Raw genomic sequence first — 27,164 nt, forward strand, 5'->3', positions numbered from 1 at the left:
TTGGACTGAAACCTTGATGGAGAAATTCAAGTTTTACACCCTTACCGCAAAGCCATTAGAGGCATGTTCCTGGGGTTTACCCCGACTTAAGATGAGATGCACAAGTCAGAAGTGTATGCGTGTTTAGGTGGTATCAGCCATCGGCACTTGTGGCAGAATGACCCAGACCTTCATTGTGTCCGCCTCTTTCTCTCAAAAGTCAATTAATTGCATGTAGTTTAATCACTACTCTTCAGGTTTAAGATAGGCAAGCAAACACACACACAGTCATACACATTCTTTCTTTTGCTCTTTCTGAGATACAGAAGCAGTGTTACAACTTTTATTGCATCGTCAATTTATATGTACAGGTCAAATACGAAATAATGTTTAGAACTACATTGTAACTCAAATGATGTTGATGTCGCTCTTCTCTGAGTGAGGAGAAACAAAATCATCTGCCGTAAAATTTAGCCTTTCGCAGTGTGCCTGTCTTGCTTTGAAAAAGTGGCTGCTTGATCCAAACCTTTCAATTTTCATAAGCTAAATAGAATGACTTAAGAACTTCCAGTTCCAAACCCGTTACGTTGGAACATACAAAAACTGAAAATTATCACAATGTATCATAACTTAAACTACTGATATTGATCTGAAACAACTTCAGGTATGAATAAAATTAGGAATGTGTCATGTTTCTATTCCTTTTCTTTTTTTTTGAGGTGTGACAACAAATAAGTTTCAAATGTACTTTGTTACATGCAAGAGAAACCTCTCCTCGACTTTTGCGAATGTGTCTACATGTGTATGTAAACTTAAGATGTAAATCTAAACACTGGCAGGGTCAGTAAATATGGCAGACCACAATTTTACATTTCAGCAAACATAGCAGCAGTCCCTTTTGGATAACTCAGGAAAATCTTTACGTGATTCTTTCTGTCAATAACTGGACTAGCACCTGGAGATTTCGTAGAAGAAATGTTGCCAACCACAGTAATTAAATAACTAAGGTGTGTAGTCCCTTTTACGACCTCCCCTCTTTTTGAACCTTTTTGTTAGATTCTCTGTTCGTGATGTAATTTAGTATAATTTTAACTCTATTTTAAGACTCCTCTCCGTTTCAGACCTGGATTTCTAAGATTTTTAGGTCATAAAAGGGGGGATCCTCTGTATTGCAGAATACTGCCATATCAACAAATATGGAAAAGATAAGGGAGAGACAGACATTGGGGGACACACACACACACGAGCTAGTGCAAAGGGAATCTGGCCTGCATACATCTCCACATGCACCAATAAAAAAGTTTTGTTTTTGTGTGGAATATGAAACTTATCCAATGGATACCTAAAACCAACAGGTTTGACTGCGCCCAGAGCCATTAAACTTATAAAATAAAAATAGTGAAGTTAACTCCCTCTGCAAAACAAACACTTATAGTTGTTTCTGAGTTGCCAATACAAAGTAATTTCTAATTCTTATTGTTATGAATGACCTTATAATGGCTCTGGAGACTCCACTGATGACCGCCACATTGTGCAGCTGCAATGACAAATTATAAACAACAGTCAACTGCTTTTCCAAAATACTTGTAACTGCGCCTGTTTTCTCACAATCTTGCTTGTCATGTTTTCCATCCAACACAGTTATCTTGTCAGAACATGACACAGTTATAACAATCATTGCTGAAACAACTGTAATAAAAAGTATTACCTGAACTGCATATTGAGCTTGCCTTTCATGAGATCATATGATACCTACGGCAGCACGTAATACCAAATGTACACCCCTGAGGAACCGTCCCTACCTGAACACGTTCATGTTCACACCATGGATCTGTACAGGCTTTCACCTGGAATAAGATCATCCTTTCACTTGATTTGTTTTGAATTTTCAGCGTCGCAAATGATGTTAAAGTATTGCATTGTCTAAAATGTATTCGCACATCTGCATTTTTGATATCTCGCGCAATAATATATATATACATTTAAAAAGTTTTTATTAGAAATAGAAAGCAGGAACATAATGATGACCATTAGAGAGACTCCAGTGCCACTTTTCAGTGTAGATATTGTTTTTTGATCCATATTCTGACTGATAAACGGAGAAGGAAGCAGAAATGAGTACCAGAACGCACAAGAACAAGAAGAGCAAACGCTCGATCGAGTCACTTTCGCAGTTCTGAATATTATATGAGGCATCAGATGGACAGGAAGAAATTGCTATTCACAACACAATGAGTCACGTTCACATAAAATTTGAGCCCGGTCACTTTTATAGTTTCCGAGAAAAGCCCAACGTTAAGTTGTGTGTTGCCGAACAGAAAAGGCTAGTTATCTCCCTTGTTTTTCTGATAACGTTCGTAAAAGGCTACAGATGTAAATACTTTGATGTAAAGAATAATCCTACAAAGTTTCAATCACATCCGATGAACTTTGTCAAAGATATAAAATGTCTAATTTTTCCTTTGACGCTGACCTGTGACCTTGAAAAAGGTCAAAGGTCAACGAAACCATCGTTAAAGTGTAGAGGTCATTGGAGGTCACGACTAAACAAAATATGAGCCCGATCGCTTTGATAGTTTCCGAGAAAAGATATAAAATGTCTAATTTTTCCTTTGACGCTGACCTGTGACCTTGAAAAAGGTCAAAGGTCAACGAAACCATCGTTAAAGTGTAGAGGTCATTGGAGGTCACGACTAAACAAAATATGAGCCCGATCGCTTTGATAGTTTCCGAGAAAAGTCCAACGTTAAGGTGGTGTCTACGGACGGCCGGCCGGACAGACTAACACTGACCGATTACATAGAGTCACTTTTTCTCAAGTGACTCAAAAAGGGAACGGTTGCATTCTCGTCATTATTTGTTTGAGTGTAGCAATTTTAAGCTTGGCATAACAGCGTAGCAATTTGTCTGAAAACGTAGCATGCTACGCTGAAAGTGTAACAAGTGGCAGGTCTGCAGGCAGTAGCCAGGCTATAGAATGTTGGCAAGCGTTTAGTGGATGTAAAGGATGCACGTATCGTGTTTAAAAGCCTGAACAGATCTGTCGCGCTGAACATGATCTCTCACACCAGTGGAGCATAAATATCCAGACCTGAAACTGTTTCCAACCACACCTGTCCATGAGTACTAATGGCAGAGTTAGGAAAGCTCACGCTGCTGGACTCAATTACTTTGAGCCGGTGTTCCTCAGGTGCCTTGCTGTCAAGCCAATGTGAAATATCGTCAGTCGACAACGATGCCCAAATGAGCTGACATGAACACAGGTGATCCTTCCAGACCTGCCCACCTGTAAAATGATTCCTTGGTAGCATTGATTCCAGTGTTCTCTTCCTCAGGCATTCCAAACAGCTTTCTTTCTTTATTTGGTGTTTAACGTCGTTTTCAACCATTTTCCAAACAGCTACTTGCAGTGTTAAACATACATGTTGATAAGGGGTGAAACTGTGCTGCGCCGTTTTCAGTCAAGCGCTGTTTCCAGCAGCAGCTAAAACCCGTTTCTTAAAAATAACTGCTACAGGCAACACAAATGCTCACAAATGTATGTTTCTTAGAATAAAAACACCACTCACACACAATATCAGCCAGTTAGTTACTGAAGTTTAGAGCCTAGTCAATCGCATATGACCATCTGAAGGCTTGCTGTAAGTCAATTTAGATTCAACGACAACGAACAAGTAAAAACAAACTCTCCAAAACATTATGTAGCGCCCGTAGTAGATGATCATTTACTGTAGTAAAATCATAGAAGCGGGCAGGTCTGTCGATCCTTCCTCGAGAAGAAATATACTTCAACACAGCTCAACATGATCTGTTGCACTTCAAAGCAACATAGCAGTCCAAGACAACAACAATTGCGTGAACGTTTTTCACCACTTGAGTTTGTTCTCTAATGGTTTTAAATACATCCAGGAATTTTCCTTCTCTTCCTCAGGCATTCCAAACAGCTACTTGCAGTGTAAAACATACATGTTGATGAGGGGTGAAACTGTCCTGTGAATATGAGATGAGATGCTCAACACAGGCAGACGCTAGATGTCGCTTCGCCACAATTTGATGGTTTTGTCGTTTTCCAAAGCGGCGGAGGCGATGATGTTTTCTGTAGGATGGCAGGCACAGCACAGCACAACATCTGAAAAGAAAAAGAGCCTGGTATTAGTATTCTCTCTATTATTCCTGGACAAAATGCAAAGGGGACAATGCACAAACCAAATGAAATAACCACAAAGAAGAATGGAGTAACAACACTTTCTCTCTCTCTCTGTCTCAAAACAAACATGCTCATACATCAATCAATCAATCAATCAATGAGTCTTATATCGCGCATATTCCGTGGGTACAGTTCTAGGCGCTCTGCAGTGATGCCGTGTGAGATGAAATTTTATACGGCCAGTAGATACATAATGAATACACATCCACACACACAGATATGTTTCTCTATTTTTAGAAGAAAAGCTACAAATAGTATAAAAGCCTTCGTGGTTCACACTTATAATAATTTCTGCCCGCAAATCTCACTCCCAACAATACTTCTAATCTTTTCCACAAAACGTCACATCTACTTCATGAAAGTTCACATCTTTTGCACATACTTGGAACAAAGGGTGTGATGCATGCCTCGCAGTGAGAATGCATATAGGATACATCAAACTACCCGTAATTTACACAAATTATGAGAGAAAAAAATACTTCTCAGTGGTACTTCCGTGGTAGGACATTCAATTTCTTGAACAAAACACTGGTTAACCATACCTGTGTGTCCTTGCAGTTTCTGTACAATTTCCTTGGTCTGCAAATTCCAGATGTACACCATGTTGTCTTCTGACCCAGACACGATCCACTGTGAACATAAATCCATGGCATTTTAGGGATTAAGTCATGTCCAGATACACAAACACAAGCACACAAACAGTGATCCACTGGTAGGTACACCCAACTAATGAAAGGATTTGGTAGCATTTGTATTTTACACTCATGAGTGTTATTATCTGTGTGCATGCATTAACAAGAAATTGTTTAACAACCTTCTATTTTAAACATCACCTAAACAAAAGAGGGACTTATAAACAACAGTTTGGATCAACCCCCCCCCAAAAAAAAACCCCAACTCCAGTCGCCTCTAGTCCTAGTTCATACAGAGGCGGCAAGATGTAGTGACAGAGTGCATAATCCCCAAAATTCCATTATTTTGACCGGATTTTTATGACAAAATAAAATCATTAACTGGTCAGCCCTACCTGTTTTGATTCCATTTGAAACCTGAACTGCAGTATTATTATATGTTCACGACGCTCAATTGCCTCCTTCAGTCCTTGTCAGACACAACACAAATTTATCCTAATGTGAGATATTATTAAAGTTTTGTACTGTATTAGGTTAGCCAACCCCATCTATAGGTACCTAGTCACACCTCAGCATCTCACTGGGATGCAGAACAAGGTCTGAAAGTCAACCATGACCCCCCCCCCCCCCCCCCCCCCCCCAAAAAAAAATAAAAAAAAATAAATAAAATAAAGAAAGAAGAAAATTAGGGCATGAATCAGAGAAATTGGTTTGAAATTGTATCCAAGGAGCTCAAATAAATGAATTCAGCCAAACGCCTGAAGATGTTCATGTTTGGTTACCCACCAACAGAACTGTGCCTTGGGCAGACTTACCTTGCCACCCGTGACAGAGAAGTTGGCAAAGATGCAGTACTTTTCGTTTCTGTGTCCCACGTATGTCTTCAAACACTGAAACAAAAGTCCTTGTTGTTAAAGGTACATTGTTTTTTCACGAAAGCAAACATATTTCACCACCAAACATCTGTCCAGGCTTTTCAACGTGAGGAAATCATTCTTCCTCTTGGAGGGATACCAACAATCAAAACCCTGGTTGCTTTCCACGCAGTTGAAAATATGAAACTTTCAAAATTCATTAAAAAAAAATCCCACTCTAACCCATGTTTGTTATGGCCTGAATTCGAACCGGTGACCCTAAGATCACAAGTACAGTGCTCTACCAATTGAGCTACCCTGCCCCCAGACGGAGTGTTCCTTTGCAGAGGCAAGACAAGAAATCAAAACTGTTTATAACCAAATACAGAAATACAACAAATTCTAATGCTTGTACTTTACACCAGAAAGCTGATCTGTTCATGGTTATCCATTTTTTGGCGTTTCAACTACAACCAAAATAACAAGAAGAGCAAACGCTCGATCGAGTCACTTTCGCAGTTCTGAATATTATATGAGGCATCAGATGGACAGGAAGAAATTGCTATTCACAACACAATGAGTCACGTTCACATAAAATTTGAGCCCGGTCACTTTTATAGTTTCCGAGAAAAGCCCAACGTTAAGTTGTGTGTTGCCGAACAGAAAAGGCTAGTTATCTCCCTTGTTTTTCTGATAACGTTCGTAAAAGGCTACAGATGTAAATACTTTGATGTAAAGAATAATCCTACAAAGTTTCAATCACATCCGATGAACTTTGTCAAAGATATAAAATGTCTAATTTTTCCTTTGACGCTGACCTGTGACCTTGAAAAAGGTCAAAGGTCAACGAAACCATCGTTAAAGTGTAGAGGTCATTGGAGGTCACGACTAAACAAAATATGAGCCCGATCGCTTTGATAGTTTCCGAGAAAAGTCCAACGTTAAGGTGGTGTCTACGGACGGCCGGCCGGACGGCCGGCCGGACGGCCGGCCGGACAGACTAACACTGACCGATTACATAGAGTCACTTTTTCTCAAGTGACTCAAAAACAGAGTTTTCTGGTGAAATAGATTGCAAAGGAAAAGATAGCATTTTTACTACACAAAAACTTTAAGAGTAGATGTTTAGTTTACCTTTCCTTTTGAGTAGTCCCACAGTTTCAATGTGCTGAAACATAGCAAGAATATTCAATCAAAAAGTGAAAGCACTGACATTTAGGAATGTGAATGGGCGTAACTTAAGTTTACCCGATCATATGCAGTTCTGGCAAAATCAAGCAAGTATAGCCTTTGCCATTAAAAACGCGACAAACGATCTACGGCGGTTTTTATGTTACTTGTTATAGCAAGCACCTGTGGTTTAGACATCAAAAACAAAAAAGTGCATGGAAAACTCATGTCAGAAGACGCGTATAACACGTGGCGTTTAATTCAGTAAAACGTTTCATTCACTCAAAACCCGTGACCTTTATTACTGTCAATGCCACTGTCGGTTGCTTCGGCCACAACTTGTGTTGATTTGAAGCTGTAAGTACCGATAATGGAAAACACGTGCAGTTCTCGACACTATAACCCATTCATAACTCCAGCTTTTTCGTTTCAATTTTGTACTCAATGAAACGCCACGTGTTTTATGTGTCTTCTTGCATGAGTTTTCCGTGCAGGTTTTTTTTGTTTTTGACGAAGTCTAAACCACAGGTGCTTGCTATAACCAGTAACATAAAAACCTCCGTCGATCGTTTGTCGCGTTTTTAATGGCAAAGGCTGTATTTCTTTGCTCTATTCACTGCTGCACTGAAGCGGGGAGCACAAACCCTCACAAGGTGTTTTCCACATCTGCAAAGCCACATGGCTTTATGCACCATAGCCTAAGCAATGAATAGTCATTTTAATTTATTACAGGGTTGTTTGGGGGGCACATTAAGTCCAAACCTGAATTCGAAATCCCCAGAGCCCCAAACTTAAACATACGTTGCTGAAAGTTATGAAACATGTCTGAGAGCCAAACCAGAAATCAATTTTTGAACTTTTTTCCAATCCAGAAATCATGAATAAGGTGGACATTTAGCATCCCAGTAATTAAATACAAGTACATGTATACACAAATGAAGTGAATCACAAATTGAAGACACATTGATTTGATTGAACAACAGCTATGCATAATAAAAGTTTACCAATCCATTCACAGTCCAAAGGTATTTCCTTGACTAGGACTCAGTTTCGACCAATTTGCAACATTAAAGATTGTCACTTGTGTGTAACCTTCCGGCAGCCTTCTGTCCATCTTAACAAAAGCCGAGAACTATTGGCATCAGTAGATTTGAGGCTTTCACAATGAGTTGCATGCCCCTAGCATGGCTTGCTTTGTGACTTACTTGTCAAGTGTAGCTGCCAGAATATATTTTCCGTTGGGAGAAAACTTGACGAAAGACACTGGTGGGTTGTCATCATCTGTCAAACAAGAAACAATTTTGTTTATTACTAAATGTACATTTCAAAACAAAACTTCATAACAATTGAACTTGTAAACAGGCAATCATGTTCTTGATACGCTACAAAAACTTGCTATGGCTCTATATCTTTGAAGGTGTGTGTGTTTGTGAGTGTATGTGTGAGTGTATGTGTGTGATTGGGTGTTATGCTTTCTTTACTGAGTCTTTTCTCATTTTTTGTATTTGTAAGAACAACAAGAAGGGCAAAGCCCATACGACTCACATGCTTGACCTTGACCTTTACGTGACCTTGACCTTCAGGGTCAAGGTCAAATAACTAAACCTAGCAATGACATCATACACTAAGAACTGCTTTACACATTTTTCCTACCAAAATACATGTGACCTTGACCCAAGGTCATGCAACACAAAGCTGTTAATTCAAGACATAGGAAGTACAATGGTGCTTATTGGCTCTTTCTACCATGAGATATGGTAACTTTTAGTGGTTCACTACCTTATTTTGGTCACATTTCATAAGGGTCAAAGTGACCTTGACCTTGATCATATGTGACCAAATGTGTCTCATGATGAAAGCATAACATGTGCCCCACATAATTTTTAAGTTTGAAACAGTTATCTTCCATAGTTCAGGGTCAAGGTCACTTCAAAATATGTATACAATCCAACTTTGAAGAGCTCCTGTGACCTTGACCTTGAAGCAAGGTAAACCAAACTGGTATCAAAAGATGGGGCTTACTTTGCCCTATATATCATATATAGGTGAGGTATTCAATCTCAAAAACTTCAGAGAAAATGGGAAAAATGGGAAAAATAGCTGTTTTTTAGACAACATTTATGGCCCCTGCGACCTTGACCTTGAAGCAAGGTCAAGATGCTATGTATGTTTTTTGGGGCCTTGTCATCATACACCATCTTGCCAAATTTGGTACTGATAGACTGAATAGTGTCCAAGAAATATCCAACGTTAAAGTTTTCCGGACGGACGGACGGACGACTCGGGTGAGTACATAGACTCACTTTTGCTTCGCATGTCAGTCAAAAATCTCTTCAACAGGTACAGGCAAAAACTCCAGGTTTCTTTGCTTTATGTGTTAATATGAACTTAACAACTCTGCTTATTCAAATGCAAAGTAAACTTACCAATCAAAGTTTTCAAACACTGCCCTGATGCTGTGTCCCAAATACGACTGCAAAAATCAAGAACCAAAAAATACATGAAAATTAGCTCGTTAAAAATTGACAAACATGCTTCACAAATATAGCGCTTTCTTAATGCCATTAGGAGAGAGCATTAAACAAAAAAATGAGGGTTAATCTGCCAAAAGAATACAACAGAAAACTGCCTAATCCAAAATGAGTTTCTTCATGTTTTACATTCAAACACAAAAAGAAACTGAACAGACTCACCATAAACCATCGTAACTGCTGGAGACAATGAGCGAGCCGTCTCTGTTGAAATGAACCTGATACAACAGACGAATGAACAACTGATTAGCAGAAGCAGTGGAAAACAATAAACACATTCATCAATACAACAAACATCACAACGACAACAGAAACAATTCTTTGGTGTTTAGATTTGCTGAGAAAAATCTCCGTTTCTACTGACAAACTCCTAGTGTAAAGATGAATGTCCAAACAAAGCATTTTGGGGGAAAGAAGGAACAGTAGAGAAGACATTGCTGTTAGTATAATGGGGTGGAGGTGGTGGTAAATGGGTGGGTTGGTAAGCAGCGACAGTGCTGGTCATATTACATCCCTTCATCATGTCAGCCACCACTGTTAGCAATGTTGAAAGAAAACCAGGAACAGCGGAGAATCAATTGGAGTTCAAGTACTCACTGCTGTGACAGGGTCCGAGTGCGCTGGCAGCGTTTTCAGACACTTCCCTGTCTTGACGTCCCAGATACGGACACTCTCATCAAACTGAAGTCAGTAAAACAACACCAGTTTCAACAGACATAGACCACTTAATTATCTCAAGACGAGAAACTCAGGACTTCTCAGAAAAACTCAGATAAACAGCTTTTCAAACAGAGGATGTTGGATTTTAATGCGTTGTGGAAATGTTTTATTCCTTGAAGGTGAGGCAACATGCAACACACAGATAGCGTCACCGTTAGCAATGAGCTCTTAAGTGCATGTCGCTGAAAGGAAAAATTCAATTGCAGTGTCCAGTCCATATGATGACTTTTTCTTTTGAAATCATGCACTGTGAAGCTATCCTGGTGTTGGCATCCCAACTCACTTTCAAGGAAAATAACTGTGCCACAGCGCAAAAAAAACAGAGTTACTTCCACAAAGCATCTATTTTTATGTTGAAGATAAGTACATGCTCTGTCTACCAAAACATAGCTTGCATGCACCGTTTTATTACTGAACCAATGTTTTTTGTCATGCCTGGTAGTTTCCCGTTATTTTATTTTTTTAAAATCTTATCCTTTTTTCTTTGGGCAACTTCAGTTGGTGTTACATAAGGGCTGACAAGACATGTACAATGGTGTAGTAATGGAAAAGACTTTATGAAAAGTATAGAAAAATACAAATTAACTCAATACCTATCTGAGAATAAAAACCCAACCAAACAAGCACAACCTTTAAACGTGCCCGCTGCCCGAAGCTGCGTCACTGAATTTTCTTTAAAAAGACTTCGCAAAGACAACTTCGTGTTCAATTTAAAGAAGACCTTTGCACAAAATATTTTCTTTTGTTTTGTTTGTAAATTCTTCATGCATGCATTGTACAAAGTCTGTAGCAAAGTGAACACAAAAGGGGGGAAAATAACAAGATGTATACTTACTGAGCCTGAGACAATGAGGTTTGACTGAGGGTTAAAGTTGCAGCAGAAGACATAGTTACTGTGGCCTTTCAACGTCTTCAGGCACTTGCCCTGCAAGAAATAACCACAAACTGTCAAACCTAGTGTGTCTACGCCTTCATGTTTTATACAACAAATGTCGCAAGTAATACTCTACAGTACTATACTCAGTTTTCACAAAATGCCACAGTGACTGAGAAATCTCCTTTATAAATAAATTGACATATTTCAAACAGCGCTGGCAATTTTCAGGCGATTTTGAAACTTTCACACAAAATGATGCAATCTGACATATATCTGTACACATTTAATTATAACATTTTCACATTTCAACATTTCTGACATCCGCAACTTTGTTCGAAAGTGGGAGCCCTGGTTCTTCACATCACATACCTGCAACAAAACAATGCAATGGCACAACATACGCCATATTGACTGGCTATGAAAGCAAAAACCTTACTGTGGAGAACTCCCAGATCTTGAGTGTTTTGTCGTCAGAGGCGCTGCACAGAAGTTTGCTGTCTGTGGACCATGCCACGTCTGATAAACCCTGCAGAATGAGACTTGCTGTCAGAATGTGATACCTTCAACAGTACTTACACTATGATCAACAGGGCACCACACAACAGTTGGATTTGATACGATGCACCATGTTACGTGTCAGCCATGCAGCACTAAAGAGTCGCCCACAAAAGCACAACACTATGATACAAGTTATAGTATAAGATGCCTTCAAAAGTAACAAACTGAAAATTATTTACCTTTCCAGGTTGAATAAATAATGGTGTGCTAACAAAACAGGGTACCAAAAACAAACACCCTGAGTGAATACGTTTACAGTGGTACCTGTGATGTAAGGACCCTCCAATTAGAGGACACCTGTTAAAATGTGCCTGTTATAAAAGCCACTTGTAATGTAGGGACACTGTTGGATGATCCCAAGGGTGTCCTTTCATCACAGGTACCACTGTAATGGCTTTTAGGCTACAATTTAACACATTCCACTTCTTTAGTAGTTTACTAAGTTACACACACACACACACACACACACAAATGCATGCACACACCCATTCACTACTAACCAAAAGCTTAAAAATTGTTAAAAAAATGCTCTGCTTCATAACAGTGCTTTTACAGATTCAATTCTTTTACCAACCCATAAACTTTAAAATCTAAAACTAACAAACTCCAAGAAACCCCTGAGAAAAACAGCTGGAAAAGAATGACTTCATTTTCTTCATCAATGACTCACCAGCTTGTGACCACTGATAGTTTTTTCAAACTTTCCGTCGTAGGCTCCCCAGATCTTGATTAATTTGTCTGCCGCTGTAATACAAAGAGGTCAGAATCATCTATTCTGACAATGGGACCAAATACTGATTTGTAAATAGCACTGACAAAGGATACAGATCTGGCAATCCCAAAATTACAAGAAGATGACCAGGAAAAACGCAAAACGTCTCTCTCTCTAATCAGTTTTGAAACCTTGCCAATGTTGACATTTAGTGATTTACAGAACTGGGGACATGTTTCTTCAGAACCCATGTTATTAATTTTCAGCTTCTAACATATACAGTGAAACCGCCCTTTTTAAGACCCCCAAGTTAAGACTTCCTCCCTTTTAAGACCTTGTCTTTTTATATTTTTTGTTCATAAGCTCGGTAAATTTACCCCAATTTGAAGTCTCACTCCTTTTTAAGATCTGATTTTCTCAGATTGGTGGAGGTCTTAAAAGGGGGGTTCCACTGTACATAAAAACCCACAACACATAATTGATGTTCTACTGTTTTTGCTTTCAGTGCATCCAATGAAAAGATGAAATGAGAAGTCAGCATTTTCCATACGGGTGTAATGCTGAGAGGATAGCAAATGACATAGGTTACAGTTTCTATGCCCCACTGTCGGGTTCCAGTATTGTAGACGTGCACAAATGCAAGTAAAGTACTAGGGTGGCAAGGACAACAGAACAACTTAACTGACTATAAACGTACATGAGCTAGCAAGCCACTCTCCACTAGGACTGAACTTGACTGAAGACAGTGCCTTTGTGTGTCCTGCCAGTGTAAACTTGAGTGTGTAATTGGGTTTCTGAAAAAAAAAGTGTACACATCATGAAGGAACACCTACCACAAAAACAACACTTTTACTTTCAGCTGGCCCCAAAATGTCCTCTGATCACAGGTGCCATTGTACATTCAAGCTCACTGAGTTACTCTATTGTTCCGTTTGCCGAAGTTCTGTGCAATGACACAACGGCCAACCTTCAACTTATGGTAGCAGCCACATCCATAATAAGATATATGGGTCATTCTCAGAAATGGTGGTCCAGTGAGAGTGAGTAGGGGTGACACATTTGAAATCATGAAAAAGTAAATTAAAATTATTTCTACCACGACTTTTTTCATCTGAATCTATTCCTGAGACATTAAAGCATTGTTGTATGTCAATAAAAATGGTTTCTATACGTCGGTGCTGTTTTTGTGTGCTTTTCAATTGCGAAGTTCGGCCGTTTCCGGATCGCCGAAGCGTTACACGACTTTCGTGATCAACAATATGTTCAGTCTCATGGCTAAATGCAAACATGAACAAATTACTGCAATCGACAGTCAGGAGTTCAGTCTTGGACGTAGCAACACATCTTTGCAAAAACTCACGCTGAATTTGAAGTTACGGGCTTCGAACAAAAAATTATGAATGTTGTAACGCATCGTATCCGGACTCGACGCGCGAACATCGGACAGCAATGTGCTCCATGACTTTGCCACATCACGGCTATTTTTAGCTCTTTGGCGCACAGGAAGTTCGAACAAGAAAATAGTCCTTTGAATCACAGCCAAATATTCACAGAAAACACCAGAATCATATCATTTGCTGAAACTCATGGCGTCGTTTCCCGACCTACTGAAGATAGTTTTTACTTAATTGTCGAGCCTGCAAAGCTTTGTCACAAACTTACACACCGCGGATGGCGACAATGTAGTGTCGGAAGGATATCGAGTGCAAACAGTCTCTCAAAGCGCGAAGTTTAGCGGAACAAAGCAGCCAAGAAGTTTTCGTATCCTCTGATTGTCGATGTTCGACATTCATCAAGTACTTAAAATGGGTAATCTGAACGCAACAGGAACTTTCAACAAATACAGCAAACTCTGACGAATTGTGTTTTGTGTAGTTATTTTGGGTCAGACGGGTTTTGCCGGCAGGAAAGGCCAAACAGTGCAGATTCATGTCTGTCGCACAGGAACCGAAAGTGGTTCAAGCATTTCGTTTCTGTGTTGCGACATTCACCTTATTCAGTTCCAAATGTCATTTTTTAACCAATATTAGTTGAAGTCCTTACCTTTCATAACTAGAATGTGTTGGGTAGTGTAACTGCCATGCAGTTAAAGGGAAGCAACCCCTTAAATGTAACTAACTTTTTATAACTTTGCATGGATTCTTTCCCCTTGACCACTTTCGGGAAACCCTTTTTTTACTCCTAAGTTATAACGCGATATAGTTCCATCTTTCCGGGTTCTTTCTCTTAATTTGCCACCTTTTATGGACATTTTTTACTGATGTGTGTACTTGCCCTTTGATGGATGAGTAGCTGTGGTTCGGGATTTTTCGATGGTTTTTCGGTGGATTGTTTCAAGTAACAGTTTTCTGTATTCATGCGCGGGTTTCCGGCTGAGCGGTAAATGTAAGCCATCTTGGGTTCTTTCGCTCAAGAGAACCTCATGAAAGCGACACTGGGTCGCTCCCACTGAAAGCCACTGAACTCATGGAACTCTCTCTGCCTCTAGATTCCTTGGACAACGAGGTATGAGTAATTATGTAATAGCGCTTCGATGTTTCTTTTATTTTCTCATGGTTTTAGCATTATAAATGATTGTCTTGTCGGAAGATTTGTGACCATGCTTCTTGTTCCTCTAACTTTTATCATTGGTGAACATGGGTCTTGTATTGATGACCTTTTTATTCTCTTGCAGTTTTACGGTGCTATTGACAAATAAAAGTACACCAGTCCCAGCGTTGTTTTGAATCATTTGACGAGAGGCAGTGACAGTAAAACTCGTTCCCAGAGTAAAACGAACTCGCTACCAGAGTAAAGGAAAACGCGCCTGAAGAGAAAGGCGACCTTTCAACCATTGACCTTCGACATAGGTCAACAACCGGCCAGAACTTGGAAGACATCGACTGGCAAAATTATGGAAAAGGAAAATCTGAACCCTCTTGAAATGAACGAAGGACAAGAGAACTCAGAAAGCGTCAGACGTTCTGCAAGGGAACAAAAACTGACAGAAAAGGGCAGAAGCTACAAGAAAGAACTACTTTTACAAGCCTTTCACTCTGAACATTGTGGGTTGCTGGACTTTCTTACTGACACTGACAGTCTGCTACAACAGAGCACTGTGGACTGTGAAGATATGATTTCAAGGCGCCAAGCGATTACATCCCGAATCAGCCTACTGAGAGAAACTGCTGAGAAGATAAATGAATTGGATGATGGTGAAGAAAGCACTGATGGTTTGCTCAACGACGTGGCAAATATGGCAGTCTCAACCATGAACAAGATTGTTACTGCAACAAAGCACATGAATGATCCTGTACGCTCAGTAGTTTCTCATGCGTCAAAGCGATCTAAGGCCTCTTCTACTTCATCACAGAGACTTCTGGCCGCAGCTGAAGCTGCCGCTCTACAAGCCAAGCTACAGTCACAGCGTCTTGAGAAAGAAAGACAAGAAAAATTGGAACAGCTTGAATTTGAAGAAAATCTACGCAGAATGGAAACAGAAAGAACGATGGCAAAGATGAAAAGAGAAATAGAAGAAGAAAAAATTGTGGCTCAGTTGAAAATGGAGGAAGCAAGACTGAAAGTGCTTGACGAGCCTAACAGTGGTTCACAATCAAGCCAAGGGAGCCACACTGCACCACAGAGACAAGACATTATGCCACACAGACGGGCCTTGCATCAAATTGATGATTGGAACAACATCATGCCTCATAGACAGGCCTCTCATCAGATTTATGATTGTGCTCAAAAGACAAACCTGCGCCACGACGCTCAGGCTTTGCGTCAGATTGGTGATCGCTCACAAGGAACGAACCTGCGTCATGAAGCTCAGGCCTTGCATCAGTCTGATACTCACGCACAAAGAACAAACCTGAACTATGATGCTCCAGTGTTTACTCCTTGGAGCCAAACTACCGAACAATTTGCAGATGCCCTAGCAAGGGCAATAACCACAAGTCGATTGCCTATTCCAGAGCCACCCATCTTCACTGGCGATCCACTTCACTATCCTGACTGGATTTTCTCATTCACCTCACTGATTGAGAATAGAGGTATCGCACCGTCAGACAAAATCCACTACTTGAAACGCTACCTAGGTGGGCCGGCCAGGGAGGCCGTCAGTGGCTTTTTCATGCTCAGAAGTGACGATGCATACAGGCAAGCACGGGATATTCTGGAAAAGAGGTTTGGCAACCCTTTTGCCGTTTCTGAAGCTTTCCGCACCAAACTGGACGCCTGGCCTAAGGTGGCTAACAAGGATAAAGCGGGCCTTCGCAACTTGTCTGACTTCCTTCTCCAGTGTCAAGCTGCAGCTGCCGAAGTACCTGACCTGAAAATTCTCGACGACGTGCGTGAGATCAGAAAGATCACAGCCAAGCTTCCAGATTGGATAGCCCACAGATGGAATCGGACAACGGCAACAACCAAGCGAGACAAGGCCAGATACCCGACGTTCCAGGAATTCACGCAATTTGTTGTCGAAGAATCTGAGATTGTGAATGACCCAGTCCTCTCCGCTGAGCCTCTACCAGCGGGTCCAAGGCCACAAAGCCAAAGGCATCATGAACAACCTCGGCCTCCGAAGACAGTCTTGAATACGAACGGCAACATGGTTTCCAACAACCACAATGAGAACACCCAGACGTCTGCATCCTCGACAAGTTGCCTGTTTTGTAAAAGGCAACATCACTCAATGAATGAGTGCAGAGACTTTATGAGAAAGCAGATGTCAGAAAGAAAGGATTTCGTCAGAAAGGAAGGCCTGTGCTTTGGGTGCCTAAGACCAGGGCACATGTCAAAGGACTGCACGAAACGGTGTGACTGCAAGAAGTGCAGCAAGAAACATCCTACGAGCCTTCATGACGACAACTGGTCGTCAAATCACCAGCGTCCTCCAAAGGAAATGAAAGGGGATGATCAGAAGGATACTCAACAAACTGATCTAAAGAATGGATCATGCAGGAAGGTTCTCTCAAATACAGAGAGCAGCTTGACGTCAATGGCCGTCCCAGTGTTTCTGTCGACAGACGAAAACCCACACCAGGAGATACTGGTCTACGCACTCCTAGATACGATGTCTGATTCTACATTTGTTCTGGAGTCCGTGGCAAGGGACTTGCAGGCTTCCTCCACACCAGCTGCTTTGAAGCTGACAACGATGACAGACACTAGCGTCACAGTGGCATGTCAGAAGTACTCAAACTTGAGGGTCAGAGGCTTCAACTCGGAGAAGACGATACACCTGCCTGTCACCTACTCAAGAGATCACATCCCGCTTGACGATGAGCACATTCCATCACCAGAAACGGCAGGCAGATGGCCACATTTGAGCAGATTGGAGAACGTCTTGGTTCCCAAACAAGACTGCGCCGTTGGGCTGTTGATTGGATATAACTGCCCGAGAGCACTGGCACCATTGAACTGTGTCACTGGAGACGATGATCAGCCATATGCAGTTGAGACAGAGCTTGGTTGGAGCATCGTCGGCGGCATCACAGAAAGCTTCGATGCTATCGGAACCTCACATAGAGTGATCACAGGGGAAGTTGCTCACTCAGCTTACCACCCAGAGAGATCAGTGACCTATGTGCAGAAGACTCACATTAAAGAGGTCACGACGGCAGATCTCGTGAAAATTATGGAGCAAGACTTCCAGGAACTGAGCCCACCTGACCAAACGATGTCCCAAGAAGACAAACAATTTCTGAAGACACTTGAAGAAGGCATTCATCAAACAGAGGATGGACATTATGAAATGCCACTTCCCTTCAGAAATGGCAAGCCAAAGCTGCCCAACAATCGACAAGCAGCCTATCATAGAGTCATGGCTCTAAAACGGCAGTTTGAAAGAAAACCTCAGTACCTACAACACTACACAGCCTTTATGAAGGAAATCATTGACAGAGGGGATGCGGAGAAGGTCCCAAGTGATGAAATGAACGACACTCAGTGGTATATCCCCCATCATGGAGTATACCACCCCAAAAAGCCAGAAAAGGTCAGAGTAGTCTTCGACTGCAGCGCTCGATACCAAGGGACTTGTATCAACGATCATCTGCTTCAGGGCCCTGACCTCGTCAACTCACTGGTGGGAGTCCTTTGCAGATTCAGACAAGGCCCCATCGCCTTCACATGCGATGTGGAGAAAATGTACCACCAGTTCCGGGTGGAAAGACGACACCAAGACTATCTACGGTTTCTGTGGTGGGAGGATGGAGACCTCTCCAAGGCTCCAGTCGATTATCGCATGAAAGTCCACTTGTTTGGTGCATCGTCCTCACCTGGATGCGCCAATTTCGCACTGAAGCGACTTGCCAAAGACCACGAACACCTGGGAGAAAGGGCTGCAAATTTTCTCATGAACGATTTCTACGTGGACGATGGCCTGAAGGGAGAGTCCACAGCTGAAGCAGCCATTGATCTGCTCGAAAAGGCCAGGCTCATCTGTTCAAAAGGCGGTCTGAGGCTACACAAGATTGTTTCAAACAGCAATGAGGTCGTGAACAGCGTTCCAGAGTCTGAGCGCGGGGGTGCTGCTCAAGCCAACAAAAACACGGACCTTGGTACCACCGCACTTGAGAGCGTCCTGGGGCTGCAGTGGTGTATGGAATCAGACAGCTTCTGCTTCAAGCTGAACCCAAAGGACAACCCACTGACACGACGTGGAATTTTGGCCACTGTAGCATCAATCTACGACCCCTTGGGCCTCATTGCACCTGTAGTCCTAGTGGGAAGGATGATTCTCCAAGAAATGTGTGGAGGCGGAGCTGGTTGGGACCACCCTATCCCTGAAGACCTCCGCCCACAATGGGAGAAATGGATGAGTGACCTGCAAAAGCTCACAGACTTCAAAGTCCCAAGATGTTACCTGGGGAACATCAGCTCGCCAGTCGGAGTTGAACTTCACCACTTCTCCGATGCCTCGCTGCAAGGTTACGGGCAGTGCTCATACTTGCGCCTGAGAAGTGACGACGGCCAAGCACACTGCACTCTTGTCATGGCAAAGGCCCGAGTAGCTCCACTGAAGGCAACAACAGTTCCAAGATTGGAACTTCAGGCAGCTGTACTATCAGCGAAGACGGCAGCTTTTCTGGATGCTGAACTTGACTACCCAAACATCACTAACTTCTTCTGGACTGATTCAAAGGTGGTTTTGGGATACATCAAAAACAAGACAACAAGATTCCACATGTATGTCGCGAACAGAGTGGAACAGATTTGCCAAAGGTCCAATCCTGACCAGTGGCACTACATTGCAACATCAGAGAATCCAGCAGACCATGCCTCTCGTGGATTGTCAGTGGATGAGTTGTCCACATCAAACTGGCTAAAAGGACCAGATTTTCTCTGGCAAAGGGAAATCACAATGAATGACGCAGACATTGAAGTGGACCCTCAGGACAAAGAAATCAAGAGCGCAACAGTCCACACTACACAAGGGGCAAAGTTCACTACCTTTGAAGAGAGAATCAGGAGATTCTCCAGCCTCAGACGCGCAGTCACAGCTGTTGCCAGAATCGTCATGTGCTGTGCACGCAAACGGGGAAAGGAGATCTCGGATGTCGAAGCCAAGAAGAGAGCTGAACAGAACATTGTCAAATGTATCCAAAGAGAGAGCTTTGACGTCAGTGATCTGAAGTCGAAGTCGAGCCCGCTCAGCCAGCTTGACCCATTTCTTGAAGAAGACGGCCTGCTGCGAGTTGGAGGCAGAATCAAGAAGACTTCAGAACTCTATGGCGTAAAACACCCCTTGATCCTGCCGAAAAACAGCCACGTGTCTCACCTCATCACTGCACATCAACATGAAAAGACAGCCCACCAAGGTCGGAGCCTGACAATAAACGCAATCCGCTCTGCCGGATATTGGATCCTGGGATGCAGAAGAGTTGTCTCGTCACTTATCAACAAGTGCACAGCCTGCATCAGACATCGTGGAAAGGCGAAAGGCCAAAAGATGGCTGACCTCCCAAAGGAAAGAGTAGAGCCATCTCCGCCATTCACCTACTGTGGAATAGACTGTTTTGGACCCTTCACTGTGAAGGAAGGCCGTAAGGAAGTCAAGCGATACGGACTTTTGATCACATGTTTGGCCATGAGAGCAGTACACATTGAGGTACTCGATGACATGACAACCGATGCATTTCTGAATGGCCTCAGATGTTTCATCGCTCTCAGAGGCAAGGTCCGAATGATACGCTGTGACCAAGGCTCAAACTTCATTGGGGCGAAACATGAGCTAAAAGAAGAACTGAAGGAGCTGGACCACAAAACAGTCGCACTTCGATTGCTTGAGCTGGACTGCGAATTCAAGTTCAACCCCCCATCATCCAGCCACATGGGTGGAATTTGGGAAAGACAGATACGCAACATCCGCAACGTCCTTACAGGCATTCTGGACAACTGTGCTGCTAGACTCGACACATCCTGCCTAAGAACACTGATGTACGAGGCGATGGCTATCGTCAATAGCAGACCATTGACTGTGGAAAACCTTGAAAGAGCAGACGGCCCACTGCCCTTGACGCCTAACCATGTCTTAACCATGAAGCCTGGCATTGTCATGCCTCCTCCTCCTGGAGTCTTCGAGAAGGAAGACCTGTACCTGAAGAAGCGATGGCGGCGAGTGCAGTACCTTGCAGACACTTTCTGGACCAGATGGAAGAAGGAATACCTGCAAACTCTGCAAACCAGAAGCATCTGGCAACAAACGCAGGACAATATCCGGGAAGGTGACATTGTCCTACTCCAAGAAGATGGGATCTGCAGGACAGACTGGAAAACAGCCAGGGTTGTGAAAACCTTTCCCGGCGATGACGGACGTGTCAGAAGGGTGAAACTACTCATGGCAACCTCTGAACTTGATAAACATGGAAAACCTCTGCGCCAGAGGTCCTACCTGGAAAGACCAGTTCACAAACTTATTGTTCTTCTCCCAAAGAACATTTCGAACAATGATTAGCCAAACCGCTGGACTTGTATATCCTTTTTAAGCTTTCTACGGACAGCTTTTTTGCTTGAACATTCAGTAGTTAACCCAGTGAACGTGAATAGCCTTTTCTAAGTTCTCTAGCGATAGTTCTAACTCGAACTTTTATTACCTGTTTGATATTCCTGGACTTCTAAATCATCTTAAAGTTAAAGTAGATGATTCAGGTGGGAGTGTAACTGCCATGCAGTTAAAGGGAAGCAACCCCTTAAATGTAACTAACTTTTTATAACTTTGCATGGATTCTTTCCCCTTGACCACTTTCGGGAAACCCTTTTTTTACTCCTAAGTTATAACGCGATATAGTTCCATCTTTCCGGGTTCTTTCTCTTAATTTGCCACCTTTTATGGACATTTTTTACTGATGTGTGTACTTGCCCTTTGATGGATGAGTAGCTGTGGTTCGGGATTTTTCGATGGTTTTTCGGTGGATTGTTTCAAGTAACAGTTTTCTGTATTCATGCGCGGGTTTCCGGCTGAGCGGTAAATGTAAGCCATCTTGGGTTCTTTCGCTCAAGAGAACCTCATGAAAGCGACACTGGGTCGCTCCCACTGAAAGCCACTGAACTCATGGAACTCTCTCTGCCTCTAGATTCCTTGGACAACGAGGTATGAGTAATTATGTAATAGCGCTTCGATGTTTCTTTTATTTTCTCATGGTTTTAGCATTATAAATGATTGTCTTGTCGGAAGATTTGTGACCATGCTTCTTGTTCCTCTAACTTTTATCATTGGTGAACATGGGTCTTGTATTGATGACCTTTTTATTCTCTTGCAGTTTTACGGTGCTATTGACAAATAAAAGTACACCAGTCCCAGCGTTGTTTTGAATCATTTGACGAGAGGCAGTGACAGGTAGAACACAAAAATACTGCAGAACTGATAAAAAATGCACAAAGGATTGAAGGCTTAGGTGGTTTAAAGTTGGAATTTGGTTTCCATGTTACAACATTCATCACGTAAATACACTTTAAAACGTCTCTTATTCAGCAACCAATTACTCTTTTTGTCTAATTTTTGCATTATTATGTATAGCAAACAATAGACTTCATAGTAAAAACAATTATTTTGTATTTCTTGACACTTTATTTTTTACTTTGTATGTAACACTTTGGACCACCATTTCTGAGAATGACCCATATAATAAGAATGGGCAATTACCTTTAAAAAGAAGAGCTCAAGTGTGCAAACACTCAAAACTCACAGCATATCACTCTTTCTCCTGGAAAGGTTAACATATCATTTGGTCATCATTTGGCCAACATTTGACTAAGTAAAGAAAAAATGTACTGTTCGTTCACTTTCAGTCATTTTTGATAACGACATGCTTGGATGTGAAATAAAAATCATCATACAGTGTGCTAAAGATACAGGAAGTTGAAAAGCCCAACACACATTGACTGAAGTCTAATGCATAGCATGTCTCGTGTTCAGTACCTGAGATGAAGACGAGGACTTGCTCCCTGAAGAAGCAGGTGCAGAGTGTTTGGACTCGGAGGCATCTCCCGCCCCTTTACTGTCTTCTGCTGACATCACCTCTTGACTGAAACACAGAATAAAAAATACTTGCTAGAGCGATATAATATACTAATTACTATCAATAGGCCTACAGAACTAGAAAAACCCCTCTGTTGAAAGGTCACCTGCAAGAAAACATAAAAATAAAGAATGTCAACCTGTTGGCAAGGTATCACAACCACACCTTGTTATGAAGGAAACAACCAAAAGTCAAGAGGGGGATGATGACAAAATTTGGTTATTCCACGGAAAAAGCAGTTATTCCACAGCAGGGTTTCATTTACTAGTGCGCCCTGCGCCATTGGTGCATTAAATCTGAAAATGTCCCATCACAATTCCCTTCAGTGCATCAAAGGGCGCATTGAGATTACATACCACTGCGCCACCAAATGTACACTTTATATCGGATCACACACACACACACACAGATAACAGGATATAGTGGCTAATTCTCAGATGGCACCATATTGCATCATTTTGAATCTTTAGTCAAAACGCGTACAGGCCTCTTTGGTGCTTTTTGCCTTAGACTATATCCCATCGAAATTTGGTTGAGGGGGACAAATGTCCCATTGCCTTTTTCTCCTAGGTTAAACCCTGCCACAGTAAAACTGAATATATATTGTCATCATCTGTTTGGATAATACTAATAGACCCTATCAGTCAGTATTCCAAGCTCTTGCAAACGTCAATTCTCATCAAAGTAAGTTGTACGACTATCTCGCAAGAGCTGCATCTGCCAATGATTGGATTTCTCGCGATTTTCAAAACGTAAAAAGAGCATGCCTCGCAGAGATCGTATGAGAGCTGCTCAGATGCCGAAAAGGTAGATACAATTCAGATGTTATCAATTTGTGGGGTGCGCATTCTGTGTGCATTTTGATTAAGTATGACAAAACTGAGTGTTGCTCTACAACTGTGCGGTTGATGAAGTGGTCAGCAGACAGGTTCCTGTACTTGGTAGTATCCAGACCAAACCCAGTGTACTTACTGCAAGGTTCACCATCACACCGAACCAATCTCAAATGTTCGCTCTTCCCTTAGTATGTAACGTCACCCCTAAGTGCAAATTATGTAAAAGAAATGTCGCAGACTCGCATAATGGACACCAACACATGCATGTTGGGAAGCGACTTTAACTTGCCTGATGTGGAGTGGCCGACTGAATCACTTAAACCAAATGCTACACACGCTACAATATCCAGGGAACTCATCAATATCTGTGGAGACTTCCACCTCGAACAGATCAATAACCAGCCCACACGCATAACTGAGGACACCTCAAACATACTTGACTTATTCTTCACTAACAACGCAACACTCGTCAACAACACTGACATAACCCCGGGTATCGGCGATCACGAGACACTAGTGGTCGAAAGCAGACTACGACCATTCTACATCAAAAGGTCACCAAAAACCGTTCTCCAGTTTCGTAAAGCAAACTTTGAGGCTATGGGGCAGGAAATTGATAGCAAAAAACAAGACTTTATTGCGGAAACACAAACATCATCAGTTCAGGAAACGTGGACTAGGTTTAGGGATATGCTAACCTCACTCATGAGCAAGTACATTCCATCAAAGAGAATTAGCGGTGTCGTGGCAGCCCGACCCTGGCTCACGCCAAAAGCTAGGAACCTTAACAAGAAGTTACAGCGCATGCACAAAAAGGCCAAGAATAACACAGACGCAAGAACACAATACACCAAGCTAAAGACAAGAGTCCAAAAAGAACTTAGACACGCCTACTGGTCATACATTAACAACTTGATTGACCCACCATCTGTGGCAGAGGGTGCCCCTGCCAACGGCGGTAACCAGAAAAGATTCTGGAGTTACATTAAGTCATTACGCAGAGACACAACTGGAGTCTCTCCACTGAGGGACCCAGCTAGGGGCATGCTGTTCTCAGCAGCAAAGGATAGAGCTAACATACTCAACACACAGTATCAGTCAGTTTTCACACAAGAAGATCTACAAGGAGACTTGCCCACTCCCGAAGGATGTCCTTATCCATCCATGGACAACATCAAGGTCACGGAAGAGGGTGTCTTCAAACTTCTCGCGAAGATAAACCCTCACAAGGCTTCCGGTCCTGATGGCCTTCCAGCTAGAGTTCTCAAAGAGTGCGCCCACCAGCTTGCACCACTCTTAACTGTAATTTTCAACAAATCACTGGAAGAAGGGGCAGTCCCCGAGGATTGGAGACGAGCGAACGTCTCCCCCATTTTTAAGAAAGGAAGCAGGCACGACGCAGCCAACTACAGACCAGTTTCACTCACCAGTTTATGTTGTAAGCTCCAGGAACATGTTATTACCAGCAACACCATGGCCCATTTAGAAAAGCACAAGATCCTAACAGACGCACAACACGGTTTCAGAGCACGCCGCAGCTGCGAAACTCAACTTCTGACTCTCACACATGAACTGGCCGCTAGCTTAGATTTAGGTAAACGGACAGACATGGTAATATTAGACTTTTCTAAAGCGTTCGACCGTGTCCCACACCGTCGACTCCTGGCAAAATTAGACCATTACGGCATTAGGGGGACCACCCACAAATGGATTGACGCATTCTTATCAGGCAGAACTCAACAGGTAGTTGTAGATGGTGAAACATCAGACCAAGTCCCAGTAGTGAGCGGAGTGCCACAAGGAACAGTAATGGGGCCCCTTTTGTTTCTCCTCTTCATCAACGACCTCCCAGATAAACTCATCTCTAAAACCAGGTTGTTCGCAGATGATTGCATTGTCTACAGGGAAATTAGAGACATACAGGATTGTAGACTCCTTCAAAGTGATTTAAACACCTTGTCACAGTGGGAAAGGACTTGGGGTATGGAATTCCACCCACAGAAGTGTAGTGTTTTGACTTGCTCCAGATCACGCAAGAGAACCACCTTTGACTATGTTTTGAAAGGTTTCACACTAGAGCAGACAACCAGCTCCAAGTATTTAGGTGTAGATATCTGTAGTGACCTTTCATGGAAGTCCCACATCGACCGTGTTACCAAGAAAGCAAACGGCGTTCTCGGATTCCTGAAAAGAAACCTACGCACAACCAACAAGAAGACCAAGTCCAACGCATACTTCACGCTCGTACGACCACACTTAGAGTATTGTAGTGCAGTTTGGAACCCGCACACCGTAGAGATGACCAAAAAGGTAGAACAGATTCAACGTAGGGCAGCAAGGTATGTGACACACGATTATAGCTATGAAAGTAGTGTCAGTTCCATGTTGCAGTCACTCGGATGGGAAACCCTAGAAAGTAGGCGCACCAAGACCCAACTCACAATGCTCCACAAAATCATCAACAACCTGGTAGATATCCCCCCAGACCCCTACCTCACCCCTGGCACTGGCAGAACTCGATCCAACCACAACCTTAAACTTCGCCAAATTTCCGCCCGTACAAACTATTTTAAATACAGCTTCTTCCCGCGTACCATCCCCGTGTGGAATTCCCTCCCGGCAGCTGCTGCCGAGGCTCCCTCTCTGGTATCTTTCAGAGGGGAGCTCTCCAAACTCTCATTCTAACTCCTCCCCACTCCTTATTTTGTTTCAAAGTTAGAGTAGGGTCTCAGTTATATTCAGTTCCTCCTTGATCGTTTTGTTTCGTTTGACTACTTCCTTTATGCTTAAGTCTTTTCTATCCTCAGTTACTTTTGATTTTTTCTCCGTCTTTGTCCTCTTAAAGAGCGCTAGTCACTAAAAGTCAGCAATTGACGACGTGACGAAAATATTCTGAAATTCTGAAAGGTTGCATCCCACTCCGATTTTAACAACCTTACATTTACATGTTTCGAACCAAACACAGATGATCAGAACAACGACTCGCTGACTTTGCGTGAATGTTTCTAAAAGCCGATGACAGCCATAACGATAACATGCAGATCCGAGTGAATGGAAGAAGAAGAGAGTAGACATCCCAACGTATGCCCTCTCGAGGCTACTGTAAACAATGACTAAACGGACTTATAAATGTCGATGCATTGTCAAATGAACAACTTCCACTTATCTACTGACACAGACAAGTAATGAGGTTAATGAGATGTTCACGTTATTTTTGGAAAGGGGAATAATACCTACCTAACGATATAATAATTATTGTGATCGTTCCTCTCTTTTCAACAGAGCGTAAGTTGAAGGATTCTGCGGAAGCACATGTAAACCGACTGCGCATGCGTAATGAGATGAAGACGGAAGTATTGTGGTGTTCTTCGCGCCAGAGTATGCGCGAATAAACTTTTATGTTTTATAGCTTGGCCTGTAATTAAAAATGCTTTTATACAAAACTGACTTTTGTCCAGTAAGCTTACTTTATGTCCGTTAACCGTATAACATAAGGTATTCTTCAGGACAAATGCGGAGTTTTTTTGTCGTCACGTGACATTGCATACCAATCGCATCAGAGCGCACATTGCACAACCACAACCCG

The 27,164-nt window shown here is 42.3% G+C and overlaps 1 protein-coding gene and 2 long non-coding RNA genes across 4 annotated transcripts; 2 read left to right on the forward strand and 1 right to left on the reverse strand.

Moving 5' to 3' along the window:
• Positions 1-308: 308 nt before the first annotated feature.
• Positions 309-26,948, reverse strand: LOC138949132 (WD repeat-containing protein 5). 2 transcript variants are annotated; one of them, XR_011450171.1, is made up of 15 exons: positions 26,816-26,948; positions 22,643-22,748; positions 12,938-13,034; positions 12,199-12,272; positions 11,407-11,496; positions 10,929-11,018; positions 9,971-10,054; positions 9,536-9,591; positions 9,269-9,315; positions 8,048-8,123; positions 6,807-6,840; positions 5,634-5,708; positions 4,729-4,816; positions 3,384-4,108; positions 309-3,331 (listed from the first exon to the last, which is right to left on the reverse strand). XR_011450171.1 is itself a non-coding variant. In XM_070320890.1 (14 exons), exons 2-14 carry the CDS (start codon positions 22,736-22,738, stop codon positions 4,008-4,010), a joined length of 1,008 nt encoding a protein of 335 aa, XP_070176991.1. In that variant the 5' UTR covers positions 22,739-22,748; positions 26,816-26,948; the 3' UTR covers positions 309-4,007. The 2 variants fall into 2 exon arrangements, 1 of the variants encoding a protein (XP_070176991.1); XM_070320890.1 differs by having other exon boundaries at positions 309-4,108.
• On the forward strand, positions 14,313-14,951 carry LOC138948106 (uncharacterized). The gene is made up of 2 exons (XR_011449886.1): positions 14,313-14,745; positions 14,915-14,951. It is a non-coding gene; the product is annotated as an uncharacterized lncRNA (long non-coding RNA).
• LOC138949127 (uncharacterized) lies at positions 21,349-22,020 on the forward strand. The gene is made up of 2 exons (XR_011450170.1): positions 21,349-21,814; positions 21,984-22,020. It is a non-coding gene; the product is annotated as an uncharacterized lncRNA (long non-coding RNA).
• Positions 26,949-27,164: the final 216 nt, after the last annotated feature.

The sequence above is a fragment of the Littorina saxatilis genome, linkage group LG15, assembly GCF_037325665.1.
Source record: "Littorina saxatilis isolate snail1 linkage group LG15, US_GU_Lsax_2.0, whole genome shotgun sequence".
Taxonomy (NCBI): Eukaryota; Metazoa; Mollusca; class Gastropoda; order Littorinimorpha; family Littorinidae; genus Littorina; species Littorina saxatilis.